Here is a 22,013-nt window from a genome sequence, read left to right as displayed (position 1 = left end):
TCGAATCTTTCAAACTGCTTACACATCGTTCTAAGATAATAAGGGATAATATTAAGAGTTTGGAATAACGCGCTTTATTGAAAAATAACTCTCCGAAAAAACGTATCATTATCTTTTCTCTTTCGAAATATTTTTTCGAAAAAAACGATCTTTAGAAAAATGACGATTCTCGTCAAAACAACTCTCTCTCTCTCTCTCTCTCTCTCTCTCTCTCTATGTATGTATATATATATATATATATACCTTCGACAAACCGATTACGGGATCCCTTTTCCTGGCACGATTCCCGGCTAACGTTTAACATCGAGACAAGCTCTAGCTACACTACGTGTAACAAATCCCATAATTAAATGCGCTCGGCCCGTCTCTAATAATACTTCGAGGGGTGAGACCGCGGTGAGGCCCGGCTCGTGGAACCGTTTCGTCACGCCCGACGTACATTGTGAAACTGCGATGAGGAGAGACGAGGAGAGAGATCAGGAGGAGGAGGAGGTGGTGGAGATTTTCCGCCCGGGATCGAAGTGGCGCAAACTGGGCCATTCCACTGGCAGAGGTTCCAGTGGACGTGTCGCAACTCCTCCGAATAGGGCGCCGCAAAAGGACTCGATCGAAACGAAGGAGAGAGAGAGAGAGAGTGGGATAGAGAGGATGGAAAGGACAGGAGGATAAAGGACGTACAATTAATAAATTGTCTACCCATAGGCGGACGCGATTGCGACGCAGTGCGGTCGTCGTATTTCTGCCAGGAATGGCGAACGCGGTCGTCGTGAGTCATTGTCGGCCGGCCGGTGCAAATGGAAAGAGAAAAGTCGGTGGATGCGGACGATGCTGGCACGGACACGCGTCGTATCGCGTTATGAAATACGAGTTTCGCGGTCGGAGGATGGATACTGGCGAGCCAACGACCGCATTGTCGCCTCGTTGATTCGCCGTTCTGGAACGTTGCGTCCAGTTTTAGAAATATATCGGAGAGCGGAGTTGACGGAGGAGAGAGAGAGGGGAGAAGGGGGGATTTTAATCGAATTTTATTCTCATACGCGAGATTGTTCTATTTTCGATGTTGTCGTTGATTGGAGAATTGATCATGGGGAACGAGCTCGCGTGATTAACCCTATGCACAGAAATTATTAATTCTTGCCTCGAGTTGGAATATATACGAACACGTCCACTTGAATTGATCTACAGACATTTTATTCCACGCAATATTCGAGAATATTAAAATTGGGGTGAGGAATGGACTTTGAAACGTTTCGTAATTCGAAAGATCGCGCGGATAAAAGATTTTGCAAGATTTTTCATCCCCGTCGAACGATTCGTGGACATTTCCTGAATCTCTCGAAATTTTATCATTCGAGAAGAAACGAATAAGATCGGACACTTAACAAGTTTGTTAAACCGTACACGTTCGCTGGAGTTCGTCGAACTGGACCGGCAGTTCGACGGTAAAATACTCGTTTCGTTTTGTGTATCGAGTCGCTGGAGGGCCGAAAGCCGTGAAAATAAACGTCCCTTGTGCGGAGCCGAGGCGGAGAGCGAGCGAAACCGCAAGTTTCGCCCGGATATTTATGAAGAAGCGTGATCCGCTACGATGGAGAAACAGGCGACGTTTATGGTCGAGGAGGTCGACAGACGTTTGGCAGGTCTGCTTTCTCAGCCGCAAAGAAGCTCTCCTTTCGGGGGCTTCACCGTTCGTTCCTTGTCTCTCGATCCTGCTTTTCCTCCCTTACCCTCCCCGTCCCGACTCGTAGCCGTTTAAATTCCATCTACGGCCGCTGCGCTGCCTCTGAAACAATCGTTCCAAGTACCGGAGGCTATCTGTACCTCGATCGATGCCGTTTCATCCGATTTCAAGATAACATTCCTCCCTTTGATCCCGTTCCTGGAAATAAATTGTCAAGTACTCGGAAGCGATTCTCGCATTTTCGAAAAATGACGATTCGTTCGCGAAATCTCGTCGATTTATATAAGGAATATCCGAGAGAAATCGATGATTTGTTTGATATTTTATTTACTGCGATCCTAATCATTTCGTTATTAATTCGTACGCTTGTTACTTATGCTCTACAAATTTGCGGAACGAATCGAAATCTTCAGGGGACGGTAAAATTGGATAGCGGCTAAATTTTTTAAGAATCTAAGCTTAGAAAACGGCGACGATTGATTCCATTAAGAAACCGCGTCTGCGGTATTCGAGAAACGTCGCCGAAAATACGACGGAAATAGAAATATTCTGAGATTCGTTGAAGGGAGAGGGAGAATGTCCCTATTCGCGGGACTTCGACCGTCCTCTGACATAATTATAAATATAGAACGGACGAGAGTCGGTAAATCGGCCGGCACCAGACTCACCCCTTTTGTTTTTTCTTCTTTTTCTTCTTCTTCCCCTTTTTCTTTTTCTCCTTGTTTTCGTTCCTCTTCTTCTTCTTCTTCTTCTTCTTCTTCTTCTTCTTCTCCACTTTCTCGTTTGTTCTTTGTTTCCCGCACTTCTGCAACTGCATTTTCTTTCCGCTGGCAATTTTTCCATCGCCGGAGGAGCTTCGTGGAAGCGGAGCGCTCGGATACGGAAGTCATTCGAAGCAGAAAGGGAGCACAAAAGCGGTTCGTAAAGGCTTCGCGCAATTTTCCACGACGAGCTCGCGTTTCCGACGTCCTTTCCGGACGTCCTATCCTGGACTGCTCTTCCCTCTAACCGCGATATTATTTCGAGGAAGATCAGTCTCTCGCTCCGTGAAAAATTCTCTCGTGCTCGATGCCGAGATAAATCATCATTTCTCCGGGGAAAATACCACCAGAATCTTCTTCGATACTTTATAAATTTCCTTCTCAAATTTATTTCGTTTCGATCGTAGAACGGTGGTTTTCTTTCTTCGTTTTGCGCGAGGTCATAAAGTGCGAATATTTTTTTTTTAGCAAGTAGGAAAGTTAATTTTTAATATCTACCTTTCGTCGATAATTTTCTCTCGCTAGGAGAATTTCGAATGTTTTTTAAAACCTTCGTTCGAAGTTTTATTTTTTAAAACTTTTTTATAACAAGGAATTTCTATCGTCGAGAGACAAATATTTATAAATGGATGATAAATATCTGTAAATCGATGTATCGACGCGTAATACAGGTAAACAGGAAAAAAATTAGCTATGCCAAAACGATCGGCTTGTTTTTCTTACTTCACGTGGAAAGGAGCTCCTTAAATAATTTGAATGTTACAACAGTAATATTCGCAGCTCGTTCTTAGAAATAGTAATCGAGCAATCGAATACACTCCAAACACGACGTTAAAATTTATAGCCCTTGCACAGAGGTTAACGCGAATTTACACTCATTGCTTCAGAATTTATAGTTATTGTTACTCTTCCAAAACGCGGACTACGAAATTGCTATTAAACAAGATTACGTGTCCGGCGGTGTTACACGTCGTAAAATATTGGCTACACGAAATGAAACTGTTTTACATCCGGCCTAGGAAATCGCATAAACGATCCCGAAAATATCGATCTCGAAAAAAAAAAAAATAAAATAAAATAAAAAAAAAGAGATTGGATCAACGTAACGAGCTCGAATTCTACTATTCGAAACGCGAGAATCTTTTGCGGAGATAGAGAATATCCGTTTCGGTTTATTTCAAACCGACACCTAACCGGGATAGAACGCTTGTCCTCGTAAATTCCATTGCCATTAAATTCCCTCCCTCCTTCACTCCTCCCCTTTTTTTTTATTTCACGGATAGAAATGGAACGTTTTAATTTCACCAGGAACGTTTCGTTGCGTCGTTACGCGTGCAAATTTTACGCGTTCCCGCGCGAATATGAAATGAAATCACCGTTACAACGTTTTTTGGCCAACTTGGATTTTTCGATTGATATCATTCTCGTAAAAATGCGAGATATTCGTTTTTTTCCGCGAACATTTATTAAAATCCAATTCAACGACGTGTATTTCTTTGAAAATAATTTCAAAAATCGTCGACTATTCCGTGCTTGCGTTTCTTTCAGTTTAATAGAACGAAATATGTTAGAGAGAATTAAGAAAACAACGTGACAGATATATACGAAATCGGTAATCAAATTGTTGGAAGGTGGGTATATTAAAACGGGAATGGGAAATAATTTCTCGAATTTGATGCAAGTCGGGAACAGAAATCTCCAACTTCTTCGTCTTAAACGTTTCGCGCATGGAACAGACAAGTTGATCTTTCAAAGCTCGTTACACTTCCCCTCTCCCTTGCGTGGAAAGGAAAGGGGGTTGATTTTCCATCAGTTTGCAGAAACTGAGAAATCCTATTTACGGTTCTCTCTTTCACCGGCGTGAAATTTACGTCGTCGTTTGATCTCGCGGCGAATTAACTTGCCATCCAAACCCGGTGCGCATCCACCACACGAGCCTCTGCACTGACACGCGCCACGATTTCTACAGTTCGTCCTTTTCGCGCGAATTATTCGAACGCATTTTCGCGTTAAAATCCTTCCAATCCCCGCGCGAACGAATATTTTTCATATTGTGCATTCGACGAATACCAGCGCGACGGTTTAATTTATTAATTGGAAAAACAGAGATCGTGATAAAAATCGTAAGGAAATATCCATTATTTCCATTTTGGAGCGCTCGATCGCGAGGGCGTGGTCGTTCCACAGCGAGGAAGGAATTTCGTTAGCCGTTTAAAAGGGAGAAGGATAAAAATCGGATTGAGAGAAGCGGTTGATCGAAGCACACGAACGGAAATCGATGGAGCGACCCCATCGATCAGGATGCAATTATCCAGGATCTATCTTGGTAGGAGGTCCTGCCTTCCTCCGACTCTGGAACCGTGACGTGGCCCCGTTCTAACGAGGCTTTGTTACACGCTTCCGTGCCCCGTCTCGTGTTCCCTCCCCCCGAGAAAGTAGCTTCTCGTGTTTTCGTCGCCGCCCGGCCTCGCGAGTAACTCGAGTCGGTGTAACTCTTCCTCCTCGCTGGGAAGGCGAGGAAAGCGAGAAATCACGATTTACAGGATGAAAACAGCTGGTTCGCGGCAAGTAGCCAGAGATTCTAATCCGTGACAAAGGATCGAGCTTTCTTTCCATCCTTTTTAAAGAGAATTATACGCTTGAGAGAGAGAAAGAGAGAGAGAGAGAGTTTAGTTTAAGTTACGAGTGCTCTTCTTTTGTAATTTTGTCTTTCGCGGACGGATTAGGTTGGGCGAAAATTATTAGAAGGCGCAGTAACGCGGTGATTAAGAAAGTTTTCCGGCGCAGAATGGGAAAGTTTTTACCTTGTTCCACTCTTCTCGTTCAGATTATCATGGTTGAGGCAACAGCAGTTGAAACTTGCCGCGAGGAGGGATGAAAGAAACCCGGGGAAACTTTGGCGACAAGAAACCGGAAATCGCGTGATCGGCGAGCTGAGAAGCTTGCAGAGGGGAAGGATGAGGCACGACGGATACGCCAGCGATTCTGCGGTTCTTGACGACGATGAGGACACGTGGCTTATCAATTCCACTTCCGGGCAGGTAAAAAAAAATATCATTGAAACAGCGCTCGAATTTCTCCAGACTAAAAATTTCATCCAAATTAAATTACTATGATCCTCTCGATCTTCTTTGATGCAACAACAGTGAAAAAAAAAAAACAACAATAAAATCACGATATTTCTTTTCTCACGATTTTCCTTTCGCGAGTATTATTTTATATCGCAACAGCTAACAAATTTGTAACTTGCAATTTTCCAGTCACAATCGAGGGCAGCGCTTTACACATCCGCGCCGGCGAGCCCGTTGCTTCCGCAACGGTCGAGCAGCCGGAAGTACAACGGTACCACCGGAACCGGTACCCTGGGACGGCCACGGGCCGAGAGCGTGAACGAGCGTCCCTTCATGTCCATGAAACGAGCATACGAATATCGCAAATACAGCAACAACCAGGTAAACCGAGGAAGTATACGCTGTACACACAGTTGGAGAGCAAGTAGTTAGAGATAGGGGGGAGGGGGGAGAAGAAAGAAAAAAGTAGTTTGCAGCACACGTGTGTGGGCAGTGGGATCGATCGTGTTTAACGAGCGCTTCGTGTCCAGGAGCATAATAAAATGTTTATCGTCGTGTGCATACACGGAGGGAACGAGAGCACGCCGCTCTCGATTACGCGAAATAAATATTTATTAAGCCGCGGGATGGGAAAAGAAAGGGAAAAAGAAAGAAAGAGAGAAAGAAGGAAAAAAGAACGCGGTATTATTAGGCCGGGAGCCATTTCACCCGGAGCGGTGAACTACTTAAAATAATTATCGGTAATAAGGATAATAAATCCGAAACGGCGGCACGATCGATTCTACCTTTGCGCGAATGAAACGGCGGCAGCACGAACGCTACAATTTAGTCCCTCGTAGATCGCGATTGTAAAACCAGCTCCCATTGCGGTCCCGTGTTTTATGGTTTTATATATATATATATGCCCCTCAGTTAGATCCTAAACAACAACTCTCCCTTTACACCGTAGAATTCGCAAAAGAAGAGAGAGAAAAAAAAGAATAGAAAAGAAAAGATCGCTTTCCTTTTAGTGCCATGAGTATCTATAATTTAACCCTTTCTTCTGCCCACCTTTTTTCCAACGGTTATTACAAGCGAGGCGTTGCTCGCACGATTGATGCGCTATTAGATAGTCCAAGCTGATTTTTACGATACGAAATTTCTTTCTTTCCACGAAGAAAGTTGCCTCTTCCATCTTCGATAATCGCGATACGCCATATGAATACGCATCGAAATTTATCGTCGTTTATTTGCAACCCGATCTCGTCGCGTTCGTGACGATCGGGTAAAACGTGGATCGCGTTAAAATTTAATAGGAGGCCGATAGGTTGGAAATTAACGCGATTAACCGGTACGCTAATGGAGGATCGCGGTGATCCGATCGGTAATAGGGAATCAGCCCGTGTAAACACTCGGTGGCAGGAAAGGATTAAAACAACCCCGTCTCCCTCTAGCATGAAGCGCTTGGCTTGCTTTTCAGAGCCCTCCGACATCCCCCCGCTCAGGCTTAGCAAGCACGCGACCCTTAGGATTAGCAGTGCAGCTACAAACATCGTTCATTAACACGGACAAGCCTCAACCACCAAGGCCAGAGTCGCGTAGCGACAGCTTTGCTCGCGCTGACGCTTTGTTGCGCGAGCACAACAGGCAGCAACAACAGCAGCAGCTGGCCGCGGTCAACACGGAGCAACAGAAACAACCGATTGGCCAAGATTTCGCCACGACCATGCCTCGTAACTCTCGACCGGAATCGAGAAATCGAATCGTGTGTTTGAGCTCGACCACGTTGGCCGGAAACGTTGAAAGGACCACCGACCACGTGGACGGAGGATTGTTGACGATGGTCGATCAGCAACAATCGAGCGCGCGCAACAATCCGGACCCTCTCGTGAGCCTCATTCAATCATTGGCTGAAATTTCGCCCATTCGATCATCCCATACGGTGACTAACAGCAACAAGACAGACACGAACGATCATCACGCGCCGAGTATAGGCGCGGCAACCACCACCACTGCGAGCAGCAACGTTGTTAACGCCATCACTAATTGCTCCCCTAACCAGTCGCCCAAAGCATGGCAGAATTGCACCCAGGTTTGTCCCCCCCTGTCTCCTTCAGCGGCCATCCTCTTACTCTAGTAGTTTTCACTCTTAGTTCGCACGCCAGGAGAGAGATTTTCATCGTTTTCTCTTTCGTTCGTCGAATTTTTTAACGGATCAAAAACTTGCTTTTCTCGATCAGACGATTTATCGATTCTTAAATAGGATCTAATCGGTTTGTCCGTTTGTTATATTCGGTGAATCCATGCTTTTCGAAGTTAAAATTCGCTAATGTGACAAGTTTATTATCGTAACAATATGCACGAACAAAATTTCTCTCCGATCATTCCATATGTTTTCACCGCAGATCTTATCTTTCGTACATTTTCGAAAATCGCTTGGAACACCACGCTTGAACCGGAAGCACTAGAAGAGAGATTTATAAGTATGCCGCATCTTTTTGTAAACGAGAAGCATATTCGAAACGTTTCGATGGTTTTAAGAAAAAAGGGATGGTTAAAAATCGGACGAAAACTTGCAGTCGCACAATGACTCCGCTTCATCGTGGACCGAGAGGAGCGTAAGTCCCGGAAGCGCGGTGGTGAGCAGCGCGTCGAGGCCTCAAACTCCGGCATTTCCGGTGCATCCTCGGACCCCGTACGTGAACAACTCCTCGCCCACGGTCACGTTCGCGGCTGATCGCTCTTACGGCACCAACGCCACATACAACGTGAACAACAACAACAATAATTTAAATAACGTCGAGGCAGCCGGGAACAACAACAACAACGTCGGAAATTACGCGAGCGAACGAACGATCTACATCGAAGAACGAAGAGAAGTCTCGAAAGAGACGGGGCTTCCACCCAAGAGTCCGACAACACAGAGGTGGGTTACTATTTTTTTTCGCTCGTTGATCAATTTTCATTAATTTTCGTTTTTAAATTGTTTCATTCCCTCGATCGGTGTAGATTGTGAAATATTCGATGAAAATATGAAAAGAAATTGATTCGCGATTAATCGTATCTCTTTGTTTCTCTTTGTTTTTCAATCGATTCAACGATTGAGTTCGATTCGAGAATTATTAGAATAATGATTATAAGAATTAAGAGAGAATTAGAGATTAATTCAATTTTTTTAACGAATTAAAACAGGATGATTTTCTTTTTCTTTCTTTCTTTCTTTCTTTTTTTTTTTGAATTATTTTTTAAAAGGCAAAAATCATTCGATGGAGTATTTATCTTCCATCGAACATTGCTGGTGGAGCAATGATTATGACACAGTACGATATTCGTGATTCTAGACGCTTGAGTTTCCCGGCAAGCGGGCCACTTAAACAAACGCATAACAAACGATGGCCGCTCACTAACCAATCGGCGTCGTTCGACTATAGGTAATATATATTGTTTCAGAGCACTGGAACGCGTGTAAAATGATGGATCCGCGTTTCTGAACGACGGGATGCGCCGTGAATGTTTAATGTCGTGCCACTAACTATCTGTATCGGTGTATATATACATATACGTTATCCAGCTGCAACCGCATCGTGAAGTAAGGGACGTGAAAGTAAAATATGGGGATCGATAATGTAAAATTAATTGGAATATTTGAAAGTATCCAGGGCATGGCTCGATTGAAATGGAGATTGATCGATACGGTTGCAGAGGTGCGTTTTTCACGATCAGCATCGTGATGAAAAAAAAAAAACTGAAGAGCTAAGAAACACGCATTGTTCGTGTGTGAGTGTGTGTCTATATTTGCACCTGTCGGACTAACAAAAGCTCGAGCTTCTTGCATCGTGAAAGCACGACTGTCATCCAACAGAATGTACAAGTATCACCAAAGTTAAAAAGAAAAAAAAAATAAGGAAACTCGCGTAATAATTATCATCAGGCAGGCTTTTTATTAATAAATAATAAATTCCAGAAAGAAGGAAACATTCGCGTGATATCGTTGATTAACATATACATATATAATAATAACGTGCACTATCATTTATTTAATGACAACTGTTTTCTTGGTAATCGTATCTGTATATAGACGTGTGTGCGTGTGTGTGAATCGTCGTTCTTAGATTGAGAAAAAATGAAAAAAGCAGTAAATTACGACGATATTCGTGTCTCTCTTTCTCTCTCTCTCTCTCTTTCTCTCTCACATTCATTTTCTGCCTGTACTTCCTTAATCGATGTATTCCTTTTCCCCTGTCCTTTCATTTTTTTTCCCCCTTTGCTCTTGTATGTACCACATTTCCAGTGTTTTCTCACGGCGTACACGCCATCTTGCACGAATCACCTGACAATACACACACATACACACACACATACACGTTGTACACACACATACACGTTGTACACACACAAAGATCACAAAATACACGCGTCTGCCTGCACGCGGAAAACGAACCTTCTCGAAAATGCAGTTTGTAACGATGCGTGTGATTGCTTCCTTGTAGCAAGGACCGATCTGTTTCTCCGATAAACGAGCCAACGATGCAACAGTCGCAAGCTGTCTCGCGCAGCCCTGGTACTCCGACCCATATCGAATTCGCCCAAAGTCCTAAGGTAACGTATAAACGTTTTCTTAAAAATCAATAAAATCATTCCACGTTATTTCTTATTCTCATCGTTAAATTTTATTTTTTTTTTCTTCCTCTTTAGAGTGCCACGTCGTACACTTCCATAAACAGCGGTGGCCAATCGTCTCCTCAGGTGCAGTATTACGGTTCAAGACGGTCCAGTGTACACTCGAACACCGAGCCTCAAGAAGTGGCCGACGTGAACGTGAAATTCGTGCGCGACACGAGCAGAATCTGGTACAAACCTAACATATCTCGGGAGCAAGGTATTACACACGAAGAAGAAGGATAAAGAAGAATCGTTAAGGGGAATGATATTAATTAACGTGACGTTTCTCAGCGATCTCGATGCTGAAGGACGCAGCGCCAGGGACGTTCGTCGTCCGGGACAGCAATTCCTTCCCAGGGGCCTTTGGACTCGCCCTGAAGGTGGCGACCCCGCCTCCAGGTGCGCCCAGCAGTCCCAGGGACCCGTCTAGCGAGCTGGTCAGGCACTTTTTAATCGAGCCCACCTCGAGAGGCGTCAGATTAAAGGGATGCGCCAACGAGCCGGTTTTCAGCTCGTTATCGGCGTTGGTTTACCAGCACAGCTTGATGGCGATGGCTTTACCTTGCCCGCTCTTGCTCCCAGAACCGGAAGCTGCAGCCAGAGCCCTTGATTCGCCAGGGACGAACAGCACGCAGCAACTGCTCGCACAGGGTGCAGGTAAATCGATCGAAAGGAATCGATCGTTCCTCCTCCGATGGTTTCTTCCTTTCTTTTTTTCTTAAATTCGTGGATCGAATTTCCGCAAATTCGTGCCGTTGATCGTCTTTTCTTCCAGCCTGCAATGTTTTGTACCTGTTCACCATGGACATGGAATCGTTGACCGGGCCTCAAGCCATCAAGAAGGCAGTGACGACCATGTTCGAGCAAAAGCCGTTGCCCGCCGCGACCATAGTTCATTTCAAAGTTTCCACCCAAGGGATCACTCTGACGGATAACGCGCGAAAGTTGTTCTTCCGTAGGCATTATCCCACGAATAATATCAGTTATTGCGGTTTGGACACGGAGGAGCGCACCTGGGATTTCGCCAGCGAGGAGACCGGCCGATCGGTCAGCGCCCAGTACGTTGCTCTTTCTTTATGTGTTTGGAAATCATTATTCGGTCGATTTTTTTTTTTTTTTTTTAAGTTTAATACTTGCAAAGAAGCGAAATAATATTCCCTTACGATCGTGACGTTTCTTCGTTCCAGTCGATGTTTCGGATTCGTTGCCAGGAAACCGGCGCACAAATCGGACAACCAGTGTCACGTGTTCGCCGAGCTAGAACCGGAACAACCAGCCACGGCCATAGTGAATTTCGTGAACAAGGTCATGATGGGCAACTCCATAGCGAAGGCCAACATCGTGTAAATCGTTTTTTATTCGTCTCACGCGTCCTCCAAGATGCATGAATAACGGTTTTTCGTCTTCGAGGCCTGACAAGAATCGATGAAAAAGAAAAAGAGAAGAAAAGAAAAGAAAAAAAAAACCCATAAAAGCGCGATTCATCGCGAAGAATGAATACAGCTTGACCGCCGTTTCACCGAGAAGAAATATAGTTATATATGTATGAGCGTGCTGTTCGTTCGAAAACGACGATTAGTTTGACTCTCGTCGATAGATGTTGGCGCGTTGTTGAACGTAGAGACAGAGTCAGTAGAGCATGAAAACGTTCTAAGCAAAACTATTAGGTAGAGATTAGAACGATAGGGAATTGATTCGTTATTGTTCTAAACGGAAGAGGTTTATATGATACGATATATATATATATATATATACATGAAACTCGATTCCATCCTCCGTGTCGGTGTGATCACACGTTTCATCGCAGAAGAGAATGAAATTAATTAATTAGAACGCGACGATCGTTACTACTCGTTGTTTACAATTATTAATAGGTGATAGTAGAGTAATATAAAATACCCGGATACCCGGAGCAAAGTACGATGGCGGGATTGCAACTTCCACGTGTTGTATTGCGTTGTATTTTTGTATGGAAAATATTCGAGGATATCTTTACCTTAAGAATTATTATCACGAATTATTCCTCTATATACATATTTTCTACGAATTTTTTACGTCTACTTAACTCCACCTCCACCAGAGGATCTACTGCTACCAATGTCAACCGCATCGCGATCGAAAAGCAATCTATCTAGAGCCACTATTGACTAGCGTCCCGCTGATATCGATTTCGTTTTCTTTCTTTTCTCTCTCTCTTTTTATAATCGCAATCATTATATATTCGTTCAGAGACGAAGTTACAGAACACGACGTTATACTTTGCTTCCACCACGAGATACACCGTTGCGCGAAAACGCGTATTATTGCAAGCGAACGTACCGATAGTTGGTAGCTATAGTTGACGAGTTAATCGACCGTGCTCTGTGCGGGAATCTCGGAAAGATCGTCGCGCGTTCGAAGCGCAGTCTCGCGAGTACGTGTCTCGATCGCAGAAGATAATAATAAAAAAAAGAAAAAAAGAATAGTTTGCACGCGTATGTACGTACACATTGTTATAAAAAAAAAAAAAGAAAAAAAAAAGAAAAAAGGAAAAGAAGAAAAAAAAAAGAAGAGGAAGATCGCAAGAAAATATAGTTGAATATATTATATATAATATATATATATATATAATATAATATATATAATATAATATATATATATATTATTAACCACGTTATACGTTGAGACTCTCGAGTAATGTTTATCGAAGAAAATGTTACGTCGTTGTGCGGAGCCGTGCCTGTGTATCGTAGCCCGCCATGTTCCACGAGAAAGCAGCGGTTCAACGTTACGTTACGATGGTAAAACGTTCTATAAATAAACTGTAAATAAGTTGAAACACGAGAAAGTATGAAAAACACAGTGTCGGGCGGAAGGGAGGAGGAGACAATCCGAAAGAGCTCACCGAGATAAGAATCGACGATAAAGGTCGAGGAATAAAATGGGGGGAGGGGAGGGGGAAAAAGAAAAAAAGGAAGAGAAATTTTTAATTTTTTTTCTTTTTTTTTTCTCTTTTTTTTTTTTTCCTTCGAAACGCGTCAACGTGACGGAACTGAATATAAATAAACGATACTCGATGAGAAGTAGAGAGCGGTATCGAAATCGAAACATCACATTTTGTTTGGTGACTCCCCGTAGGTTCTTGCCATTTGATTCGTCCTCGCGAGTGACGTCCTCCTTCGTTCGTCTAGAAAAAAAAAAAAGAAAAAGAGAAAGAAAAAGGAAAAAAATTGGAAAATATGCGTCGACGAAGGAAGATGAGATCGGCGGGGACGACGACAAGCAGTCAATTATCACGGAAAAAAAAATCGTTATACGTGTAATTACGACAATACCGTGCCACGAGAGGATCCACGATATAAGAAAGAAAAAAATAAAATATCGTTTATCGTCGTTCCTCGACGTCGCGAAAATTTTTCCTTTCCTACTTTCCCTTCGTCTTCTTTTTTTTTCCTACTGTTCTTGAACTGCAAGATCGAGAAGATCAGTCTGGATCTCGTTGCAAGGATCTCCCTCTTCTTTTATCCAATCCGATCGTCGATGGATGGACGGAACGAAGATCGAGGGACTTTTCTTTTTTTTTTTTTCTTCGTCATAGACACCGTGCTGCTAGTCAAAATTCGATGTGTACACTCGAACGAACGGGAAAAACGAATTCTGAGACAAGATACAGATCTCGATCGCAAGAGAACAATCGATCCGAAGATTTTTCTTCTCGATCAATCTCCTCTATTTTCTTCCTCGATGCCGTTCCCCGTGGCCGAGTTCCTCCGGCCGCGTGGCGCGATCATTCTCCCGTCTCTTTGTATTGTGTATGTTTCAATTTCTTTTCGTACAAGTGGAAAGCCGACTAACAGAGTAACATTAATTTAACACCAGTCATTATTATAATATAATTATTAATTATTATTACTTATTTACGCTCTATCATTACGTACATTCACGCAATAATTGTATTGCCGCAATATACCGGGGAACACCCGGGTAATGCTCTTATAGTTGTAAACGATAATAAATCATATTCGCAGCGTAATCCCGAATAATCCAATCCTCTTTTCATTTCAGGAGAACATGTTTTAATATTTGAAACGATGGAGAGGAATGACAGCTTTGCCCCCTCCGCCCCCTCTTTTTCTTTTTTCTTGTTTCTTCTCACAAAACATGCTCGTCATTATATCTAAATCTGGATTAATAACCTTACTTCAACGATGCAAAAGTAGAATGATCAAAAGTGAACGGGTGAAAATTATATCGACGTAAAATACAGTAAAAACTTTACTTTCCTCGTTGACTTGTAAATATCTATGTGTAGTATGTAAAATTCCTGCTAAAATGAAAGGAAAACCGGTCAAAAGAAGAAAGAAAAAAAAAATAGCATGATTTCATTCCGTAACCTCGTATTTTACGTTCGAAGAGAATTGAACAAGGATTAGACAAGGTAGGTAAGAGAATTACCTCCTCCGATTACCGTTAACGAATTAGAATGGAATGGAGCTGTGTCGCGAATAAAAGTGTTAGAATATTTCCTCTCGACCGGATTCCTCTCGATCGAATGTTGAATCGATGTGCTTTCGACGCAATAAGCAATAAATGATTAACTCTCGGAACGATTCAAAAAAACAAAAAAATAAAAATAATTAAATAAATAAGTAGAATCATAATCGACAAGAATTGGGAAAAGAATTAAAGCTATGAATCATCGATCCATCCACGTAGATTTTTTTCTTCACGAAGGATCAAGTAGAGTGGAATTTATTTATTCCATTAACCTTCTATCCACCATCCACGAGGCCATAAAAGTTCCCACGAGGTGTATTGAATACCGCACAGAAATCCCGTAAGTCAAGCCCGTGGGGCAGGTCCAGTGAAATTGTCGTTTTTCGCGTACGGAGCAACGGAGTCGGAAAGACTGGTTTGCACCAGACAGGGATTAGTCAACGGGAAGACGTCGCGACGACCGTACATTCCGGGCCTGATTCAGGCCGACCATGGCTGTCGACTCGAACTCGATTTTCCGCCTCGTGTTCGGCTTATCGGTGATCATCGCCTCGAATCGAGCCACGGCTCGACCGCAGCGCGCCGATTTCGAATTTTTCCCCGCGGGGGAGTACAATTGCTCGTCCTTGAACAATAACGATTGGTCCTTCGATAAGAAGAATCGTGAAGCAAGGTTGGAGGAATATTATTTTCCGTGGCTGAATTTCGAATTTCGATATTAGATCTTTTTTTTTTTTGTTCAATTTTGAATTCAACGATGATATTTGAATGTTGTCATTATCGTCGATCGTGACTTGTAATTTTTCAATATATTTCTCGCTCGTTGGAATTTGAAGATAAAGATCGGATTTCCAGTGATTAAAGATAAAACCACGGTCGGAGATTTTGAAAAAAAAGAATGGTGGATTTTGTTTTAGATTTACGGTAGGAGAGGATATCGTATACAACGAGACCGAGGATGATTTAACAATCGATAATGAAATCAGAGGATTTTCTTTCTCGAACATCGTTGATTCTGTGTTCACCGTGATGGCTAACGGACTCGATTCCATCGTGACTAGTATCATCGGCACGGAGAAAAGTGGCAAGCCTAAACCCAACAGAGTGAATTACAAAAATTATCAATTGATCAGATTGTTCCCTAGTTCCCAAGGGCACGTGAAAGAGTTAAAGGAGCTGAAGGAGGCCGAGACTGAGGATATTAAATTTTGGAGCGAACCGATGTACAACAAGTGTGTTTCGTGTATTTTCTCTTCCTCTTCTCCAATCTTAATTCTATGGATCGCGTGAATTATTTTTATAATCGTTTATTCTAGAACAACCGACGTAGTCGTTGCTCCAGATCTTGTCTCCGAGCTGAAAATATTCCTTAGAGACAAAGGAATCGATTTCAAAGTTTTGATAACGAACATTCAGGTACGAGATGGTATCGGAGAAAAGTAGATTGTGAAAAAAAGAAAGAAAAAAAAAAGACCGAGTCGAAGATAAACTCGATAGGGATTTGATTTTTACGACAAATCGTTTAATTGCTTCTTTCCTTTTTTATTGCGATAGAAAACGATAGCGAATCAAAATCCAAAAATGTCGAAGGAACAACGCGACGATCTCGTCTCGAGCCAGGGGCACAGTATGACTTGGAAACGATATCATCGATATGGAGGTACGACAACTTGTCGAACTTGGAGATTTCCTTATTTTATTATTCCGATATTCAAACATCCGTTAGTTACATCAATCCGTATACTTTTGAAATTCCACGTTCGGAAAACGTGAATCTTGGCGAAACAAACTCATAACTCTTTCTCATTGAACTTTTCTAATAAAGGAAACTTTCAGCGCGAATATGATCCCCTGGTTCCAAGTAGCCCCTCCACCGTTCTCAATCTCCTCTTACCATTCCTGCCTTCCTCCTATACCATATCCCAAGCTATCTCTCCCCACTACTCCCCACTACAGGATAATAATATTCCTGTTAGATGAATTCACAAGAATTCTCGAGCGTTACGACGCGCTCTACAACGTTTTTAATTTATAACGAAATTATAAACAAAATCTTTATGAGTGTTTCTTTTTTTTCTCAGAGATCGTCAGGTACATGGAGTATCTGACTCTAAAGTATCCCAAACTGGTCGAAGTGATAACTATAGGTCATAGTTACGAGGGTCAACCCATTAAAATGGTCAAAATTTCGAACGGGCGAAACAAAAGGAATGGATCCAAATCGACTGTCTGGATAGACGCTGGTGAGTTTCGATTCCCATACTATGTTTCCCGTAGAAAAAACTTACTTACATCGGTAGAAAAAGAAAGAGAAGAGGAAGAAGAATACGTGAAAAATTATACAGACATTCGTGGTGCGTTCGTACCTTGTTCAAATTTTCTTCGAATCGCAGCGCATTTGATCTTTGACAGCACGAAAGCGGTTTCTTTATTATTATTCTCGTTGGTTATTCCGTGGATTTACGGTTCAAACGACGTTATATACTCCGCATAATAAACGTGGAAATCCTTCCGCGAGACTGCACGCACGAAGCAATTTCTAGCCTGGAATTCATTTCTTTTTAAAAGAAATGATTTCCTGTGTACGATTAAAATTCCAAGGTCAGCAAGATAGGATCTTGGGTTCGTAATAAGAGAGGAAGATACTACTCTTCGTCGATAGATACGGAAATCTATGATATATTTATTTATTTATTCTTTTTTTTTTTAAGTATAACGCTAAATATAATTGATAAAATATTCGTTTATAATTGGTTCTTGCAAAACCAGTTTAAAATTACGTCAGAAATTTATATCTAGAGATTACCTCATTTAATTATAAGCAAGTAAACATACTGTAAACACCGAGCATGAATCGATGTCTACCTCGAGAAACAGTTATTCCTGTATGAATAAGTCAGCATCTCGTACAGCATACTCTTAATGCGTAGTTTCGTAGCTCTTTCTAATTATCCCGTTTCGACCGACCAACCAAATATTACGGTAATAAATTACCGGAAGGTATGCAGATGAAGTACAGAAATAGAAAAACTTCTTTCTTCCTGGGATTAATTTAATTACTCGAATTTTACTCGATGATATAATTAAATCAAAATATCGAATTCCTGGAAATTTTTTCCTTTTTTTGCGAGCAATAAAGATTTTCTTGGAGAAAGTTATGAATTTTAACCTCGATTCCCTTTAATTGTCGGAGCATGAAATTTTTCTTAAAAAGAAAGAAAGAAAGAAAGAAAGAAGTTTCGAGGAGGCAGAATTTTTCATGCTCGACGCGTTCCACGCGATCCTGTCCCGTTATTCCGTATTTTTTCTCGAATTGTCCTCACATTCGGTAGGTATGCACGCGCGCGAATGGATCGGTTCCGCTGTGGCGACCTACATCATCAGCCAGTTAGTCGAGAAGAACTCGAGCTACGCTAAATTGCTGGAGAGTTCAGACTGGATGATCTTACCTGTCGCGAATCCGGACGGCTACGAGTACAGTCACACGAGTGACAGATTGTGGAGAAAGACGAGGAGCAATCACGAGGAGAATCAAGAGGACAGTCGGTACGATCTCGTATCCTCGTGTCGTATTTTTTAGAAAATGAGCTCGACGCTTCGTAAACAAGAATGAATGGTCAATAAATGTTTTTCTAGGTACACCGATTACAGCTTCCTTCAACTATTGAACCATTATACGAAGTGGTTATGGGGTAAGTGCGAGGGCGTCGACCCGAACAGGAATTTTGGATACCATTGGGGCGAGGTGAAGGAGGGTGGGGCCAGTCTGGACCCCTGCCACGAAACTTACGCCGGTCCACGAGCCTTCTCTGAACCGGAAACCAAGGCTATGGCCGATTACATCTTGGCCAATAAGAAGGATATCAGGTATATCGGATGGATATGGCGATCGATTCAAATTTCACGTTTGATTTCCGTGAATGGAATGATGGATAAAATAAAATTTTTCAAGGGTTTATCTGACGTTGCACTCTTATTCGCAAATGTGGCTCGTGCCGTGGGGATACACGTATTCGAAACCGTCCGATTACACGGAATTGATGAACGTAGCTAAAAAAGCGATAGGGGCGATCTCGAAGGTGCACGGGACCGATTATCAACTCGGTCCATCAGCCGATTTGTTATATCCAACCTCAGGTACGGATTAATTACACAGATATGGAAGGTGAAAAGTAAACGATTCTTATCAATCTTGTTTCGATAATTAAAAATTATTCTCACCTTCATTTATGTGCTCTCTCTTATGTGTTTGTTTTGTAACAACTAATTAAACTGATAACTAATGGACTGAGTTGAGTATAAGACTTGACCGAAAGACGAGATTATATGTAGAATTAATATTTTATATATAGGATCATATATAGAAAAAATAAAGAAATATTTTTAAAAGTGTCAAGTAATAATACGAAATGTTTTTTTTTCTTTCTTTTTTGAACGAGCAATTAATCAAGAAATCGTGATGCAATTTTTTTTGGATTTTCGTTTATATTTTACATCAGATTTGTACAAAAATATTAAATACTTAAATTTAATTATATCGTTGCATGAATATCTTTTAAGCAAATTCAGAAGACAAAGGAACGGTCAATGAAAATACGATAACTTAGAAATTTTGCAATTTTTGCAACGAAGATAATGAAAATCTTATTGATTTTAGCTGTTTGCTAAGATTCTTATTGAATAGAAAAATTGAAAAATACTTGATAAATTTTAGGTGCTTCTGACGATTGGGCCAAGGGTGTAGCCGGGATAAAATACGCTTACACGTTGGAACTTCGAGATCGAGGAACATACGGATTCTTGCTTCCAGCATCGCAAATCGTGCCTACTGCTCGTGAAATTTGGGCAGGGATAAGAACGATCGCTCGTTTAGTAACGTGAGCACTGATCTCTCATTTTCTGAGAGTTGAAATAAGTTTCATCGTTCTTCGTGTTTACAGAGATTAGAAAGTTTTTTAATAATGAAATATCTGAAAAATCTGTAGGGATTGATAACATTGCTGATAATGTTTAGTATTGATGTAAATCAAAGATAATTTTTTTTCAGGAGCAATTATCGAATATGATGTGAGAAATTCTTTTTCGAGGGAATTAAAATATAATAAAATTAATTATTAGCGGGATTTTTATATTTATTGTATACGTTTTAAATAGAAATACGATCGCGTATGATTATAATTGATTTAAACGATGATGTGTAAATATTGTAAATTATTCATAGAGATAATTTAATCTAATAAATGTATATCCAAGGTTGATCAATTTAAAATGATTTATGAATGGCGTATAACGAAATGTAATGAAAATTTTAAAAATTGTGATTCACCATTGTGAGATAAAAACGAGTTGAAAACATTTCAATACTTACTTAAACGATTAGAATTTATGTTATTATAAATATAATTATGATTTTGTTAATTTTTTTATATCTATAAGAATTTTAACAATTTAATTAAACTATTCAATTGAAACACTCGAATTTAATCATTGAAACCTTAATTAAAGCAATAATAATTGAGAATATTATTAATTATTGGAGATGAAAAAATTTGATCTGATGGAAATCTTGAAATCTTATTGGTCGATAATCAATATCGTTTTTCAAAGATGAAGATTTTATTTTAATGTAAATATCTGACGTAAAAATAGTATCGAGTGGATCCCTTATCAATTATAATTTTAAATTATTATCAGATATCGAGTTACAACATTCTATATAAATCGTAATTTCCACTAGATATTTCAAATTATGTACAGACAATCGTACATAACAATGCTCACCAAGTGTCTATTGGTTACTATTTTCGTAATCCAGGGTAAGAAAATAATCTTAATATAATTAATCTCACTTATTATTTAAGTCTATTAAATATACTTATATTTTTACATTTTTAATAAATCTTAATAAGATTCAATATTATCAAATTAAGATAATAAAGATATTAATAGATATTATCTTACAGCCTGTTTGGCCAAATCCTTGGAACCCCGTATCACGGATGGCGTCCCCGCCACTCGTGGTGAATTCCCATACCAAGTTTCTGTCCAATGGGGAATTCCACCCTTAACTCAATACAGCCACTCGTGCGGTGGATCCATCTTGAACGAAAGATACGTCCTGACCGCTGGACACTGCGTCATGAAAGTTGGAAAGTCTAGAGTGATTGCTGGCAAATACGAGCTGAACAAGGATGAATCTTCTCAACAAGTCGTTAACGTGGCAAGGAGTATCGTTCACAAAGGATACAAAGGGTGAGTAAAATTTATTTCATCTTGGAAGAATTATTCTAATCTTGTATTTAAAATAAAATCAATTTAAAACTTGATGGTCAATTTGTTGAAATAAAAGAAAAAAGGAAAAGAAAAAAAGAAAAAAAGAAAGAGAGAAAGAAAAATGGAATCTTGATGATCTTTAAAGAAGTAAAATGGAAATCATATTGGAATCAAAATATTATTGAAATGGTATATCAAAATATCTTCTTCGTCATTTTTTTTTTTTTCATTGATCAAGAAAAACGATACGTAATCTCGTCTCGACATTTCCCATTCTCGAAATAAATGAGACGAGATAAGAAGAGAGGTCTTCAATTGTTGACTTAGAATAAAATCGGTATCGCTCGTGCTCCACTAATATAATTTTTTTCTTTATTTTACTTTAGTGGAGTTGCGCAACACGACATCGCTCTTCTCGTCCTGAGCTCCCCCTTGAAATTCAACAACTTGGTACAACCTATTACCCTGCCCAAACAAGGAGAGAAACAAACTGGACAAGCTGTACTCTCTGGATGGGGATCAATCTCTAAAACAGTAAAACCAACCTTACCAAACATCCTTCAAAAGGCTAATGTACCTATCCTGGACAACGCTGAATGCTTGAAAGAACTCACTTCCCAATCCGTTGTTGGAAACCAACCTGAATTGTTCGACACTCAAGTCTGTAGTGGTATCGCTGGCAAAGAGGTGTCTGCCTGTTCTGTAAGTACATTAATTTATTTTGAATCATTAAATGGTTGTATATATATATTTTTTTTATTAAAACTTGATTTGTTTCTGAGATCTTTTTAAATTATACATCGAGACGAAAGTGGATTTGAAAAGATTCAAAAAGAAAGTTGAAAGATTTTATTATTCTAAGAAATCTTTTATTTTATTTTTATAGGGTGACTCTGGCGGCCCGCTCGCCCAAAAGGTGGGTCAAAAATCTGTACAAGTTGGTATCGTTTCATGGGGTATGATGCCCTGTGGATCATCTCACATGCCCTCCGTATATACTCGTGTGGCCTCTTACGTAAATTGGATCCATGAAAATATGTCTTAAGCTCGATTATGATTGATTGATTGGTTTGTGATTGATTTGACAAAGTTTGTTTGTAAAATTCTTTT

The 22,013-nt window shown here is 40.7% G+C and overlaps 3 protein-coding genes across 53 annotated transcripts in view; all 3 read left to right on the top strand.

The window, feature by feature from the left end:
- The window catches only part of LOC107996164 (tensin-1), an 87,233-nt gene extending 73,067 nt beyond the window's left edge, over nt 1-14,166 (top strand). For 12 of the 50 annotated variants that reach the window (XM_062083848.1, XM_062083847.1, XM_062083845.1 and 9 more), the window contains 10 exons: nt 5,270-5,483; nt 5,703-5,894; nt 6,973-7,584; nt 8,072-8,418; nt 8,834-8,923; nt 9,983-10,091; nt 10,188-10,371; nt 10,446-10,811; nt 10,930-11,212; nt 11,342-14,166. In XM_062083848.1, coding sequence (XP_061939832.1) covers nt 5,270-5,483; nt 5,703-5,894; nt 6,973-7,584; nt 8,072-8,418; nt 8,834-8,923; nt 9,983-10,091; nt 10,188-10,371; nt 10,446-10,811; nt 10,930-11,212; nt 11,342-11,501 — 2,557 coding nt within the window. In that variant the 3' untranslated portion in view covers nt 11,502-14,166. The remainder of the gene's footprint in view (nt 1-5,269; nt 5,484-5,702; nt 5,895-6,972; nt 7,585-8,071; nt 8,419-8,833; nt 8,924-9,982; nt 10,092-10,187; nt 10,372-10,445; nt 10,812-10,929; nt 11,213-11,341) is intronic. The other 38 variants (XM_062083857.1, XM_062083856.1, XM_062083870.1 and 35 more) reach the window with 5 other exon arrangements.
- Nucleotides 14,167-14,435: 269 nt separating this feature from the next.
- LOC107996167 (carboxypeptidase B-like) lies at nt 14,436-20,740 on the top strand. 2 transcript variants are annotated; one of them, XM_028665920.2, is made up of 11 exons: nt 14,436-14,571; nt 15,548-15,862; nt 15,947-16,046; nt 16,185-16,290; nt 16,712-16,873; nt 17,963-18,176; nt 18,267-18,497; nt 18,583-18,767; nt 19,345-19,507; nt 19,678-20,446; nt 20,594-20,740. In XM_028665920.2, exons 2-10 carry the CDS (start codon nt 15,660-15,662, stop codon nt 19,694-19,696), a joined length of 1,383 nt encoding a protein of 460 aa, XP_028521721.1. In that variant the 5' UTR covers nt 14,436-14,571; nt 15,548-15,659; the 3' UTR covers nt 19,697-20,446; nt 20,594-20,740. The 2 variants fall into 2 exon arrangements, with proteins under 2 accessions (XP_028521721.1, XP_016909567.1); XM_017054078.3 differs by lacking the exon at nt 14,436-14,571 and adding an exon at nt 14,875-15,303.
- On the top strand, nt 20,404-21,948 carry LOC114577315 (trypsin-1-like). The gene is made up of 4 exons (XM_028665923.2): nt 20,404-20,446; nt 20,594-20,882; nt 21,290-21,605; nt 21,790-21,948. The coding sequence occupies exons 1-4, from the start codon at nt 20,404-20,406 to the stop codon at nt 21,946-21,948; spliced, it is 807 nt and encodes a 268-aa protein (XP_028521724.2).
- The last annotated feature ends 65 nt before the right edge of the window (nt 21,949-22,013 follow it).

Source organism: Apis cerana, linkage group LG13, assembly GCF_029169275.1.
Source record: "Apis cerana isolate GH-2021 linkage group LG13, AcerK_1.0, whole genome shotgun sequence".
Classification (NCBI taxonomy): Eukaryota; Metazoa; Arthropoda; class Insecta; order Hymenoptera; family Apidae; genus Apis; species Apis cerana.
The sequence above is the reverse complement of the archived record's forward strand: the minus strand, read 5'-3'. Positions and strand labels throughout refer to the sequence as shown.